Source organism: Ailuropoda melanoleuca, chromosome 4, assembly GCF_002007445.2.
Source record: "Ailuropoda melanoleuca isolate Jingjing chromosome 4, ASM200744v2, whole genome shotgun sequence".
Lineage (NCBI taxonomy): Eukaryota > Metazoa > Chordata > Mammalia > Carnivora > Ursidae > Ailuropoda > Ailuropoda melanoleuca.
This window is the reverse complement of record NC_048221.1, coordinates 48,745,461-48,760,282: the sequence shown is the minus strand read 5'-3', so window position 1 is coordinate 48,760,282 and position 14,822 is coordinate 48,745,461. Positions and strand designations below refer to the sequence as shown.

The 14,822-nt window shown below is 52.9% G+C and overlaps 1 protein-coding gene across 1 annotated transcript; it reads right to left on the bottom strand.

The window, feature by feature from the left end:
- Nucleotides 1-1,198: 1,198 nt before the first annotated feature.
- Nucleotides 1,199-13,376, bottom strand: CAV3 (caveolin 3). Its single transcript, XM_002920378.4, has 2 exons — nt 13,156-13,376; nt 1,199-2,222 (listed from the first exon to the last, which is right to left on the bottom strand). The coding sequence occupies exons 1-2, from the start codon at nt 13,267-13,269 to the stop codon at nt 1,881-1,883; spliced, it is 456 nt and encodes a 151-aa protein (XP_002920424.1). The 5' UTR covers nt 13,270-13,376; the 3' UTR covers nt 1,199-1,880.
- Between the last annotated feature and the right edge of the window lie 1,446 nt (nt 13,377-14,822).

Here is a 14,822-nt window from a genome sequence, read left to right as displayed (position 1 = left end):
AGATGTTTGAAAGGGCAGCCCCGTCAAGGAGGATGTAAGTAATACTGACTTTAAACCTTTTCAGCAGGAGGAGCCTGGACTCGCTGAGACCACCTGAGAATGAGAAGAGCCCCAGCAGTGAGCAAAGAGTGGTGGGCAGGACCTGCCGTGCTCCAGTGCTGGCCTGCTGGATGCCTCTGGCAAGTCTGCTGACTTTTCTGGGCTGGATCTTCCCCCCCCCGGAAAAAACTAAGGGATGACTGCTGAAGTATTTAGTAGTAAAACTAGGGATATCTGAAGCTTATTTTGAAATGCATAAAAAATAAATATGCATAAAGAAAGCTGAGGTTGGTGGATAGATAGAGCTATGACAAAGCAGGAGCAGTAAAACCTTCATTGTCGAGCCTGGATGGTGTGCATACAGGTGTTCACGGCAAACCCTTTCAACTTCCTCTGTGTTTGAAAATGACATAAGATACTAGAAAAAACAAAAATTTTAGGGCTGAGGTGGACATTAGGGATCACTTTATGGATGATGAAATTGAGACCAGAGAAGGCAACTGGGAGGAGAGACAGGACTGGAACCGAGACTGCCTGTGCCGTTTCCCAATCTACTCCACTGCACTGCCCCCCAAGACCCGTTGGGCTCATGGCCAGGCACCAACGAGGTGATGCCTCTGAAAACTGTGGAACCATCATTTTATGAGACTTAAATGGGTGTTACATGGGGGAAAAAAAGCCAAGTGAGATTGGGAGACACTGGCCTGAACAGTTTTCTTTACTGCGGGCTTGTCAGAGCCTTTAACGTACTGATGTCTACTGAAAAATCTCTGGGAGAAATGTAGAACATTTTCCAAACAAATGTAATCACAAAAGCCATCCCCCGCTTTTTTCTGAGGACTAAGCTCTGGATAACACTCTTGGGAAAAACATCTCTGAAGAATGTAAGGTTGCTGGTTTTCTCCCCCAGTGGGGTTAGGTGAGGAGGAGGTGGGACATGCCCTTGCGATTGTTTTTTGTGTCTATAGTGAGTCCATAGACACACAAATTGGACCTTCTGCCCTCATCACATTTCTGAAGGCTGAAGGGGTGCATGTGCCAAACAGGAGTGCTAGGGGCTCAGGGGTCTGGTGAGCCAAAGGGGAGGTTCAGAGAGTTTTGAACCTAGGCCCTGCCCTTGGTGGTGCCCAGGGAGGGACTCCCACCCCTTCCAGGCCAAGGGCCATTTTCTTCTGTTGGTGACCACTGGCTGGCCCAGAGCAACAGAATTCAATGGGAAATAACCGCCTAAGGAATATGGCGGAGCAGAAACCCAGCGAATAAGAAGAAGCCCAAGAGGAACCCCACTGTTCTGGTTCTTGAATTTGGCCAAGGGGAGGGCCAACCAACTTGCCCCGCTCGTTTCTCAGGGCAGCAAACTATTTTTGGAGCTCATCAGGACACGCACCTGCCTTATGGACACACACAAAGTACAGCATTCCCCAAATGCAGCCAAAACCCTTTATTGGAGCCACCCTCCTAATGCCACGAGTCGCTGGTAGCTCTCCCGGGCGCCATGCATGGACAGGTGGACTGCAGGTGGGAACCTAGTGCTGGTTTGTGCTGTGACAGTACAAGCGGATGCAAAGACTTGCAGTAGCTGCCTCTTAGCAAACTCACTTTCCTCCTTCCCGGTCCCCGGGGGCATCGAGGTGGGGCAGGGGACACGCCGAAAGGCCACCGGGGTCCTGCGGCAGGCCTGTCTTTTCTTTCCGGTGTCCCTAAACCGTGTGCTTCCATCTTGGGGGGAAATAGCAGTCCCCAGAGAGAAAGCGCTCACCAGCAGGCCCTCGGAGCAGTACTGTGGGGCCAGCCTGGCCTGACTCCCCCTGCTCCGCCACCCCCATCGCCCCCACCTGGCCTTACACTTCCTTCCGCAGCATCACCTTGATGTTGCTGCAGATCTGGCCCAGGGCGGCGAAGAGCGGGTTGCAGAAGGTGCGGATGCAGAGGGAGTAGATGTGGCTGATGCACTGGATCTCGATCAGGTAGCTCTTAATGCACGGCACCACCGCCCAGATGTGGCAGAAAGAGATGCAGGCGAACAGGAAGCCCCAGAGCAGGGCCAGCGGGACTCCCAGCAGCGTGGACAGCAGGCGGTAGCACCAGTACTTGGACACCGTGAAGGTGGTGTAGCTCACCTTCCACACGCCGTCGAAGCTGTAGGTGCCCACGGGCTCTGCGATCACGTCTTCGAAATCCACCTGCGGGGGTGGGAAGGGCAATCTTTCAGTCACAACGTCCACCCACGTCCTATGCTTCTGTGTGCCGGTGTCGGAACGCTCTGGAGGGCTGCTTGCACCTGCTGGCGGGGCCCCACCACGGGGGATCCTGACCCAGCATGGCCGGGGTGAGGCCTGAGACTGCATTTCTGACAAGCTCCCAGGTGATGCCAGTGCTGCCCGGGAGCAGTGAGGTGAGGCACGGAGCTGGGCCACTCCCTCATCTTATGGGTGGATAGACAGGCCCTGGGGAGTTGCGTGACTTGCAAGCCACCAGGAAGTTAGAGGCAGGCCTAGAGGCGTGGTTCTTGCATTCTGTGATTTTATGATCCTAGAGAGTTGGACATCCTGGGGGTGGGGAGGAAACATCTAGCTAGGCTGGTCCCCAAAGGTAGCCAGGTGGGGGGAGGGGCGAGGGCTGGAAAAGCACATTGGGCATGGCTAGGACCTCATGGGATGGACAGCGTGTGCCCTCAGGGTGATGCAAGTGCTTCCAGAAGGCCAAGTGCAAGCCCAGTGTGGCCAGAGTGAGGCCGGAGGGGCCTGGCCGGCCAGCCACTGTGATGAGCAGTGTCCGAAGGCTTTTGCGCAGGGACTGGCTTGACTCGATTGGGGTTGATTTTTTTTTATTGAGGTGCAATTGATATATAACATTCTATTAGTTTCAACATAATGGTTCAGGTGTTTCTATTTGGGAGATGATCACCACAGGAAGTGTAGTTAATGTCCGTCACCATGCGCAGCTCCAATCTGTGTGCGTAATGAGAACTTTGAGGATCTGCTCTCTTAGCACCTTTCATATGTGCCGCACAGTATGGTGCCGTATAGTCACCATGCCGTAACTTACAGACCCACGACTCATTTATTTTATAACTGGAGGTTTGTTCCTTCTGACCCCCTTCACTCACCACGCACCCCACCTGCGGCAACCACCAGTCTGTTCTCTGCTCTCTGATCTGAATTTTGAGCGTCTGGCTGGGCTGGTGGTGTTGGGAGAGAGGATGCAGATGGGGTCCAGTAGGGAGCTGTGGCAATATTCCAGGCGGGACCTGCTGCCAGGCTGGTTTGGGGTGACAGTGGTGGGTTAGAGAGAGGAGCATAAGTCTGAGAGCTATTTCAGGATCTGGCATGTGGCGAAGTGAGGGCCATGCCGTCCTGGCTCGTAAAGGTGTCTGGTGCCGAGTTAGGCCGGACAGGCCCGACACACCTCACCCTAGTCCCACGGTGACCTCAGACTTTTCCCTCCCTGCTCTGCCCACCCCAGTCCACCTTTCAGCTGGAAGGAGCATGGGCGCTCAGAGAATCCAGTTCACACATTCCACCGAAATGGTGGTTGAGGCCCCATTTGGGTAGTGGGAAGAAATAATCAGTAAACTTGAAAAAAAAAGATTACTTTCAGCCGAGTCATGTAACTAACCTTTCTTGAGTTGCCATTATGCTTTAAACACCATCATAGCTGCTTTCTCATATGCGATGTCCTTTAGCATCCCTAAGCCTTAGCTGTTGTGTCTGTAAAGTGGGGACATGACCATCTTCTGTGCTCCTGGGTCATTTGAATGAAAGCTGGTTGAATGAAGGCTCAAACTCATCAGACCGAGGGTGGAGGGGTCACCTGTGGGGCCTCGGCGGGGGGGAGAGGGGGCAGAGCTCAAACATCAGTCTTCTAGGGGATCCTCTCATCGGGGCACAGAATTACTATTCAAATTACTTTTCATTACAAAATGACCTAGCCACATTGCAGAAAATTCAGGAAATAGTAAAAAGAAAACAAAAGCATCTCCAGTTTGTATTTCTCTAGTAGTAACAATATCATTGCTTTGGTGCTTTTCTTTCTGGGGTGACTTTTTTGGAGGAAGGGAGCAGACATACCCCTGTTGCATGGACAATGGCTAGTCCTGTTTTTCTCACATGAGTGTATTCTGAGCTCCTGTGCTGCGCCTCAGATCACTGGGTCTCCCTGGAGAGGGCACAGGATAAGGTCTCACCCAGGGGATGGTATGTTCATGGGGGGCAAAGTTGACAGGCTGGGATTTCAGGCTGCAGGTGATGTGAAGAACTGACTCAGTCAGTAGGGCCTTCTAGGACCCTCTGTAAATCTCAGCCTCCAGCTGTCTCTGCTGGGGTTCAGCAGAGGTCATTTAACCTCTTAAAGTCCCCCCCCCACCCCGGGCAGAAGGGCAAGGCTGGAGGAAAGAATATAAATATGGTTCTCATCTCAGAAAGATAGTACTTGTTTCTGGAGGGCTTCTGGGAGGTGGTGGCATGCTGGGAATTTGGTGGACTGTGAGGTTTGGAGGCAGAGATGGAAAACTGGTGTGCTGGATATTTGGAAAAGAAGGCCCAAGTTGGTTGAGGAACATCTCATGGCTTTGGGCAGTGGATGGAGAGGGCTGGCATCTTCTCTATTTGGTTTATATGGGGCAGAAATTCAGAGTTGCTGTTTCTTGGGGGAGCTTTCAAATCTAAGAAACTGGGGAGGATAGGCCTGGGGGACATTCCAACCCTGACCTGGGTCCACCCATAATGATTACTGAGGTTCGGTTAGATCCCTAGGGCCTGGGTCCTGTCCACTGAGGCGTTCTGACCTCTGCAGCCTGCCGCTCCTCCATCATGGCCTGATGCATCTTAGCACCCAGGCTGGCTTCCGGAGCATGGGGCAGCCCCAGGAACTTTGCCAGAAGAAGGAGATATTAGGGCGGAGATGTGCCTCCCTGTCTTGTTCCAGCAGGCACTTCCTCCTTCCTTCGCTCTCCCACTCAGTGCCTGTGGCCTCCTTGGCCCTTCTTGTGGCTGTTCCTTAGGATGGTGCCTCCCCTCCCCACAGATGACCCAGCCCTGCCTTCTCACCCCACAGGAGGGCAGACAGCCCAGAGGTGGGAGGCAGAGCCCAGACTGAATCCAGGCATCCTGATTCTCATCTAAGCTGTCCACACCAGCCCAGCCAGGGTCAGACCCCGAGGCGGATGCTGGCTATGCAGCGTCAGAGGTCTGGTCCCCGTGGAGCAGAGAGACGTTCCCCAAGGCAGGGCTCCCGTCCCCTGCTTCCCGCCGCCAGCCCCGCTCCTCTGTAGCCCAGCCTGCTTTGTTCAGTTAGTCCCGTGCACTCCGCCTTTCAACACATTTGATTACTTGTGTGTGGCCTGGGAGGGGCGGCGGCGTGGAAGAGAGCCTGTCCGCAGTCACACCGCGGACGCTGGAGTCCAGCTCGGCTGCTTACTGGGGTTGTAGCCTGCGGCGAGAGGGCCGAGCCTCTCTGCGCTTCAGCTTCCTGGAGTCATCTCGTCAAGTTTGTTGGAGGATTCAATAATTTCAGACATTGAAATACTCAGAACACTGCCTGGCACAGAATCCCGGAGTAATCACCGTTAGCTGCTGTTGTGCGCTGTCACAGAGTGTTCTCTTCAAGGGGGTGGTAGAGCCCCAAAGGTGGCTTTGCACCCTGGCACGCGTGCTGCTCTCATGAGCGACTTCGGCAGGTGCCTTACACCCCTGAGCTTCACTTGCTCATCTGTACAATGGGCTTGCTATTTCTTACAACCTTGTTATGAGGAATAGAAATAACCATCCGTTCACACCCTCCCAACCATCTCTTCACCCACCCATCCATCTCTCATCCATCCGTCCATCCACGCATCGATCCATGGGTCTGTCCATCCATCCATAGACGTCCACACGTCCGTCCCTCCATCCATCCAACCATGGGTTTATTCAGCACCCACACTCTGCTAGGCGTACCACCTCTTGGGCAGTGCTCAGCACAGTACCTGGCACGTGGCAGGTGCTCAGTGACAGTAAATATGTGTCCATTGCTCTCACATTCCTATGAAAATATATCTCAGAAAAGCTGTTGACGCCCCAGATCCTAAGTACAGTAATTCTGCAACTTACCCGGTCCTACCTACGTGCACGTGCACGCACGCCTCCGCCTGCGCCGGTGAGATGGGGGCGGTTCCTGTTTCCCCCTCATTTGCTGTTTACGGTAATAATCTCTTTACCCGGGACCATTCTGTGGTGTTTTGATTATTATTTCAGAAGACATCGGTGCTGACATTTGAATTATTCCCTGTAATTGCCTTTGGGCACTGTGCATGGGGCGACTGCTCGTTTTCTGGGAACTGGAGAGCGTGCTCTCGGAGGGATGGGCTGTGCGGGCAGGCTCAGCTGTTCCCCGAAGTCGGGTTGGGCCTTGGGACAGCTTTGGTCACAGCGCCTACTTGGGGAGGTATTTATAAGACCCGGCTCGGGCAGGTCCTAGGCAGTCATGCCAGTGTATCAGAAGCACAGAGTGACTTCATTTCCTAATTCGTTTCTAAAGTGGAGGGGAGATGGCTTTTTCTGGGAGGGTGGTGGGGTGGGTGCTGGACCTGTCCACCGAGCCTCAGAGCTGGGTGTGCAATTGGATGGAGGGTAGAGGGTGGGGAGGGTGACGGTGGCTGCCCATTCAGTCAGTGTCCGCTTCTCTGACATATTTATTTTTGGAACAGCGAGAGAGCCAGTTGATTAATTGGAACAAGCCAGCGCAGCCCCCACAGCCTCAAGAGGGTGGGGAAGGGTGCAGGACAACAAGGCTGGGCTTCACCAGAGGATTCAGGGGAGGCCAGCAGCCACCCCCTGTCAAAAATACCTCTCCAGATTCCTGTGTGACTCAGTCCTTGGGCATCCTGGGCCCTGGACAATTCAGACAGAGTGTCTGTGGGTGGGGAAACAGCTCTAGGCGGAGGGATAGACATCTGGGGCCAGTCTCTACTTGACCACTGAGTTACTGTGTGATTTGAAGCATGATGCTTTCCCTCTCTGGGCCTCTGGTTTGTTTGTTTGTTTTGTTTTGTTCTTAAACTATACCAAGAGGATTGGGCCAAGATCCCTAGTGACTCAGAGTTTGATTTGGAGTCAGAACACCCAAGGGGGGGAGGCTTAGTTTTGTGGGGTCTTAGTTTCCTTGCCTAGTACCTTGGTACTTAAGGGTGGTCCAGAGCCCCTCTTCCCAACAAGGTATGTAGAGAAGTTCAGAGTAAGCATTTAGAAATAGTCATAGAAATTTGAGCCACTCATTGTATGTCCGGTAACTCTCATAATAATAAAAAATTGGGGCTTACATTGTAGATGCCTATTTCTCATTTCATTTCCCTAGTAATTCATTTCTGTTGAATTTTACCTAAATATTGGGGTTTAATAAATTGAAATTATAATAATAAAACTGGCCCTTCACCCAGATAATTTGAGAAGCATGGGCCGATACAGTAGGAAGCTAAAATGAGGTGATAGCTGTAAAACAGCTGAAAAATGGCAAAGCTTTGCTTCTTGTGTTATGACTGGTAACAATAATAGAACTCTATATAATCTGAGGGAACCAAACCAATGCTCACGATGTGGCCCTTGTAGGTAGTTTCCGGCCATGTATCTTTTATTTAGTATTTTGCCAGCTTTTTTGGTGAGGGGTTAACCAGTCTCCAAAGATGACCCCCAATTAGTCATGGCTCTGCGCGTTTAAGCCCTTGCGTCTCCTCATCCCATACTGAGTCTGGGCTTGCCCTAGGACTCGCTTTATTCACCTGAATGCAGTAGAAGGGATGCCGTGCCAGGTCCAGAACTAAGCCTCACAGACGCCTGGAAGTTTCTGCCTTGGGGAGTCCTGACCTGCCATATTAAAAGTCCACCTGTATACCCTGATGTAGAGACTGGTGGAGTTAGAAGTCCACTACTCTCCCCTGCGCTAGAGTCTGGTGGAGCGGCTGCCTGACAGAGAGACCCAGCCATCCCAGCCTCCCAGCCTCCCAGCTGTGCCCTGCCTTCCATCCAGCCCCGCTGAGGCACCAGGCACAGGAGGGAGCCAGCTCAGCAGAGGCCCCAGGTGGCTGCTGCCACTTGAGAGGCCACCAGTGAGAGCAGTGGAACTGCCCAGTGGCATCCATGGAACTGTAGGAGACCGTCACATGCTTGTGGCTTTCCGCCATTGAGTTTGGGGTGATTTGTTACCTAGCAATGGTTAACTAACACAGTGCATCTTTAGGGACAACTGGTAATAACTCGGGACTCCAGATTTCTCTTCTACATGACAAGGGGGACTCGTTTGTACTTGAGAGTGCAAACCATTCACTGGCCCTACCAAATAGGAATTTCTGGTGGCAGAACCCAGAAATCTGCATTTTAACCAGCTCCCCAAGAAAGTGGACCACCTTTTGAAAAGCTAGATGACTTAATACCTAGGAGTCCCCGTAACGCTAAATTATAAATACTCAGTGTGAGTTAGTCCAATGTAGCCCTTCCGAGAGGTACCTGACAGGGGACCAGACATGTCCAAAAGGAAGAAACTGCCAATAGGGAATGAGTAGCAGGTCGGGTGACCTTCCATAACCCATTCTCAACCTGCCCCTTCTGCTTTCTCCCACAAATTCTCTTTCAGATGCACTTAGTCCTGTCATTCTTCAGCTGGCAGAGTAGCAAAGAGGTTTCCTCTGTGTGCCAGCTCTGCCTCACCAGCGGTCCATGGCTTCCTGGAGGAGTGCTGGGATCCATTAGTAATGTCTGCCATGGACACAGTTCTAGGAGGTAGTGGCAATACCCATCTCTCACGCTTGCCAATGCCACCCAACATCCTTCTCAATATTATGGCTTTTGCTTATTTTGTTCCCTCTTCTTCGAAAGCCTTATTCACATTTTAATTTTTCCCCCATTTTGTTTTTACTGTCTCCCCATGAAGCTGGCTCCTGATTTTCCCAGACGAGAGTGAGGTCTTCCTCCCTTAAACTCTGGGACACTTCGTCAGGCACTAATTTACGGTGTTTAGCACCTTCTCCCAGATAGTCTCATTATTTGAGGCTCATCCTCTCAGTTGGGTTGGATTCCTCTCAAGAGGAAGTACCAGGTTAGTGTTGTCTTTCTGCAATGGGCTGTCTAGGTGGACCCAAACTGGGAGCAGAGTTTGTAGAACTGGTGGCTGCTGGGTCCTTTGGGTGTTTCTTAGCCTGAGCTGATAGGCAAAGGGTGCGGTTTGTGTGTTTTTCTGAGGGAGGAGGGTGTTTAGTGGCAGATGTAGGTTGGAGGGGGGTGGGAAACTGTAGGATGAGCTTGGGTCATGTCTGGCCCCATGCCCTGTTTGACCTTGAGCGGCTGTGGGGAGAGAGGTTGGGGCCTGAAGGTGAAAGACCTGTGTGACACTTTGGACTCAAGCATTCCTGCTTTAGGATCTGGGTCCCTTGGTGTGGATTTGGGAGACAGCCCTGAGCCCTTTCAGAAAGAACTGAGAGGCCTTTGAGGTGGGGCTGCGGTCCTACAGGAATGCCTGGAGAAGAGGACTGGAGGTTTCCAAGGCGGGTCTGAAGGGAAGGCTGCAGAGCCCTGGGGACCGCTGCTGCACATTCCCATCCCCCAGAGCCTGGCACGGGGGCTCATGCGCAGTGGGTCTGTCGTGCTTATCACCATCTCCTCTGAGATAGTGCAGGACCTGGCACGTAGTAGGCCCTCAGTAATGATTCGTGGAATCCGTACTCTGTGAGTGGTGGTGACAGTTGAGGGTGGAGGGAATGGGGTGTGCTCACCCCAGATCCTCAGCTCTAATCCCAGGGGCCTCCCCTTTACCCAAGACCCAGCCGTGAACCTTGGGGACCACAGTTCAAATCTGTTGGGCTGTTCAGGGTTCTCCCTTTGCCTTTGGCATTCATTTTCCAGCCTTACCAGGGCTTCGTTGGGGAAGTTTGGGAAGTTTTAACTGGAAAGTCAAAAGGGAGCCCCTCTGGTTGGCTGGGGGTCAAATCCACAGACATCATGGGTCCATCTCCTGCTCTGCATCCTTGGCTTTTCTATGTGAAACCTCGGCAGCTGCTGGCAGAGGGGACAGGTCTCCCTCTTCGCCACCCAACCTCTGTTGACGCCAGGACTCAGGCCAGAGAGGGAAAGGGATTTCCCTGGAGTCACACCGCAAGCCTGTGCCGGGGCTGGGGCCAGAACTTGGGTCTCTGTAGCTCGGTCTTCTTCCAGCATCTTTCTCTGTCTCCCATTCTAGCCCGTGGGAAGCCCGTTAGCGCTGGTGAAACCACGCTGACAGGTCCCCCCTGAGCCTTCAACTCCACCTCTGCCTGTTCCTCTTTCTCTCCGTCTCTCTCACCCCCTCACTTCCTTTTCCTGCCTCCTCCCTCCGTCTTGTCTTTGCCCCAGTTGACGAAAGAAGACGCGAGGTGCCTCAGGCTCCCGTTCAGACAGGCCCCCTGCCTAGCCGGCTCTCCTGTCTCTTTCTTCCTTTTCTTTATCCTTTCACAGACCATACACAAACCCAAGTCTGCTTTGACCTGTTTGTGCTACTTATCTGACTCTGTTTTATGATCCTCGTTCTGAATTTCAGAACTTTCTCATTTCTCAGTTATTCAAAACAAAAGAAAATCAAATAACTCCCCAAACCAGGGAACGTCCAATAAATATAACAAATAATCATCTCCGCTCGGCAAGATTATCTGCAGGGCCTTTTGCTCAGCCACTGCGGGATGTTCTCTGGGGTTCGGGAGAGACTGCTTGCAGCCCCCGGGAGGCTGCATAGGCAGCTGTCTGTGTGTGGCTGCCCCCATCCCTCCCTCGGATTAGAACCTGGGCCTGAAGCCTGGAGCCGGCTCGCTCCGGGCTCCGTGGGGCCTGAGAGCCTCTCTACACTTGTCAGCCGTTGTGGGTCTCTTTCAGAATCCACATTCTCCCTTGGGGTCCTCTTCTCCAGCCCCAGCAGCAGGCTAGGGACCGCCGGAGGGAAGCCTGGCCGTAAAAGCTGGCCCATGGCTTCGTTGTCCTGTCCTGCACGCTCCTGCAAGCTTCAACTCCGCTCCCATTTGTCACACCCTTGCGCGTGCCAGCGACTGTTAAGCACTTTCAGATCCCTTATTTCTTTTATTCCTCACATTATACTTTTATTTGCACAGTGATGCTCTGAGAATCTTGTACCTGGTGGAGGTAAATGATATTATGCTCACTCTACAGAGGGAAAGGCAGGTCCTGAAAACCTAGGTGGCTTGTCCAGGGTCATCGCTTTTAGGTAGAAGAGAGTAGATTTAAAACCAGGTCTTTTAAAGCCAAGTTTGGGACTCTGTCCTCCAGACCACACCGCACAAACCACAATGATACTATTTTACATTTGTCTAGTAATTTCCCCCTTGTGGCACTTCTCACACTGGTCCATAATTACCTTATTGCTACCATTAATGATACCGATAAATGCAATAATAACATAGTATAAGCTATGACGGGGAAATGCCCTGAGGGAAGTTGGGGCATGGAGGAGGGAGCGACTGACTGTCTACAGGAGCTGAGGAAGGCTTCCTGGAGGAGGTGGCATTCGAGGTGGATCTTGAAAGTGAGCAGGGCATTCACCGCAGGGAGGAGAGGGGGAGGGTGCTCCTGGTATAGACACAGGAGTATGTTACGGTTGGTATGGCTGGCTCCTGGCATGGGAGCTGGAAGGTGGAAGAAGAAGATTGGGGCCAGATCGCGTTGGGGCTTGAAAGCCATGGGGAGAAGTTAGAGTTCATCGGGCATGGGAAGTATCCCTCCGAGGGATGACAGCATAGGGGCTGTGCTTCCGCTCAAGCCCAGAGCCACACGGTCTAGTCCAGTGGCCATGAGCTTTGAGCACTTGACCTATGACCAGGGCAACAGAAGAATCCTAAATCTTGTTCAATTTTAATTCAAATGTAAAAAGCAGTACTTCATTCTGAGATGGGAAAACTTTTTAATGGTTTGGAACGACTTGGGCCTGTGACTCGATTTCACCTGTACATTTTATGAGATCTTCAGACAGAACAAGGACTTCTGATCCATGTGGAGTCTGAACTGATAGACAGCCTAAGTGTAAGCTACACGCTGGACCTCCATGATGAAAACAGTGCATTGATAATTGTCTTAGTTACATGCGAAATGATACTATTTTGGAAATATTGGGTTACATCAAAAATACCACGGAAGTTAATTTCACCTGTTTGTTTCTCCTCTGTAGAACTGTGGCTGCTTAGAAAACGTAAAATGACATCGGGTGATTGTATAATGGGTCGCATTATATTTCTACTCGTCAGGGCTGATCTGTGATTCTGATGTGTTTAGTAGGACCCAGGGGGGCCCGAGGCACCTGCCCTTTTAACAGCCCTTCCAGTGACTCCGATGCTGGGGGTGGGGCACCCTGCTTCCAGGAATTCTGCTGAAAGATCCCCGCGGCTGGCTACCAGGAGGAGGTTGGGGTGAGGGTGTGGGCCTGGAGGCGGCCAGGCTGCTAGTGGCATCCAGATGGGGAAAGTTAGGCTGACTCAGGCAGTGGCTGTCGGGGAGACACCCCAAAGGCTGGGTAACTGTTCTCTGAGCGCTGCTTTTCGGGAGCCCAGTGCCCTCTGAGAGGCCTCTGCCCTGGCCTGGCTGCAGGACCTGGGGTCAGGCAGGGAGCTGGCATGAGTGTCGGGCATGGTCCCCACACCATGGGCAGTGGACACAGGGCAGTGTTCTGGGGGAATTAATGCCTAATGGAAGCCACCCTCTGGGGATTAACCCTGCGCCCACCTCGGAGACCGCAGAAATAACCCCTGGCACGGAAAAGAGCCCAAGTTGGCCACCCGTTGGTCTTCATCCAGGGATGAGGGCCAGGAGCTAATGGGAAGAGCCTGGGAGTAGTACGGAGGCACTTGCCTCTGTGACTCTCCTCCCCGCCCCAGGCAACACGTGCGTCACGTATATGCGGCTAAGATTTTGCTCCTATTTATGCTAAACATTCTTTGGGGGTGTACATGCTGGCTTTTGAGGGAGGGTTTGGAGAAGACTGAGGAACAGGGCCTCTCATCAGGGAAGCCAGTCATGGTTGTGCATGGAGCAGAGCCCTCCCCTGTCCTGTGCCCAGACGCTCTGCACACCCGACACCCTCCGGGCAGTGGCGGCCAGGCAGGCCCGCCGAGCCTACCTTCACTATATCCTCGTTAATGTTCTTGGGGTCTCGGTTCACCAGGTCAATCTCCTTGCAGTGGATGTCCTTGACAATCTGGGCCTCCAGGTCTGTGTGCTCTTCGGCCATCATTGTGGAGCTGTGGACCGCAGCAGGAGATCTGAGCTGTGCAGCCAATGGGGCTGAAAAGACTTGGGGCAGGGACACAGTTCAGTGTCCCCAGACTTGTGCCCCTGCCGGCTAAACAGGCCCCACCCAGCATGCCAGCTGACAGCTGTCCCACATAACTTCAGCCTGCCTCTCACTAAAGCCTCTGTGGCAGGCCTCCAAGCTAAAATTAAGACTGGGGCTCTGCTGGAAGGCCCAGCACTCCTTACAGGGGCTGCCGTGGGCGCTGGGCCTCACCCGAGAGAGAGCAGAGGCTTTGGCATCCGTGGGCCGTGGGGCGGCTTGGCTGTTGGTGCAGGCCCTGGAATTTGCCCCTTGCCAACAGCGTGCCATCCGCTCTGGGAGGGGAGGCGGGGTTGGTCCGCAGCTCTGCCCCTTGCCGGCTGGGAGCTTGGAAAGGCTTCGCTTCTCTGGCCCACTGTGCTCCCACCTGGAGAATGGGGCCGTGCTAATAACAGTCGGGGCTCTGCCTGCCCTCGCAGAGAGGAGGAGGTGAGTTCGCGTGTGGGAAAGGGCTTCAGGAACTGACATGCTGTCTGGTAGGGATTCTCATTGGAGTAGTTAGTACCTGGCCCTGATGTTTCGTGGTCTGGAGCAGGGCTGAGTCTTTCCTACTTCTGGGCTTTCCCCTGGAGGGGAGTTGATGGATAGTGGGGGAGGCAGAGAAGCAGACCACTGACGGGGCTGCCCACTCTCCCACGCCTTCTTGATGCCACATGGAGGGGACATGAAGTCCATGTTTATGCTGCCCTTTGCTCTGCCCCTAGTGACAGTTTCCAGGGTGCCCGTGGGCCCCAGACACTGCATGGACATTGGTGGGATGTTCCTCTCTTAGGTGCCTTCTCAGTTTTCCTGGGTCCTCAAACATCACTCAAGGCCCCCACAGCCTGAAGGATGAAGACTCTGAGTCCCCAGGTGCCAGGTTCTGTGCGTCCATTCACCCACCCTCCCACTCATTCATTCAGGATTTGCTAACAGCTGGTGACAAACAGATCAATCAGGTTCTGTCTTGCCTGGAGGCATTCACAGTCTATGGGGACAGACTGAATAAAATATAAGTAATTATGATAAGGTGTGGCAAGTGATATTTACAAAGAACTTGCCCCAAGAGGTCCACTGGAGGCAACAACTTACTCTGAGGGCATCAGGGAAGACTTCCTAGAGGAGGTGGCTTTAGAGTTAAGTGTTGAAGGGCAAGCAGGAGTTCACTACCTAGAACATTTCAGGTGGAAAGACCACAGGTATCAGAGGACTGGTGTGAACTAGGATGCCAAGAATTATGCAACCAGGGCCTGGTTGCCTGGTGGGGGTGAGGCAGGACATAAGGCTGAGCTTGGGCCTGGGTAGGAAGGTCCCAAATGTCATACTAAAGCATATGGATTTTTAAAAAAGATTTTATTTATTTATGAGAGCGAGAGAGTGAGCGAGCACGAGCAGGGGGAAAGTGCATAGGGAGAGGGGAGGAAGAGCACAGGGAGAGGGGCAGGGACATAAGAAGAGGGGGCGGGGCTCAGGGA

Excerpts from the sequence above, each read along its gene's own strand:
- CAV3 (XM_002920378.4), bottom strand. The coding sequence starts at position 13,269 with ATGATGGCCGAAGAGCACACAGACCTGGAGGCCCAGATTGTCAAGGAC. Across the intron at positions 2,223-13,155 it reads TTAACGAGGATATAGTGAAG|GTGGATTTCGAAGACGTGAT; the intron begins GTAGGCTCGGCG and ends CCACCCCCGCAG.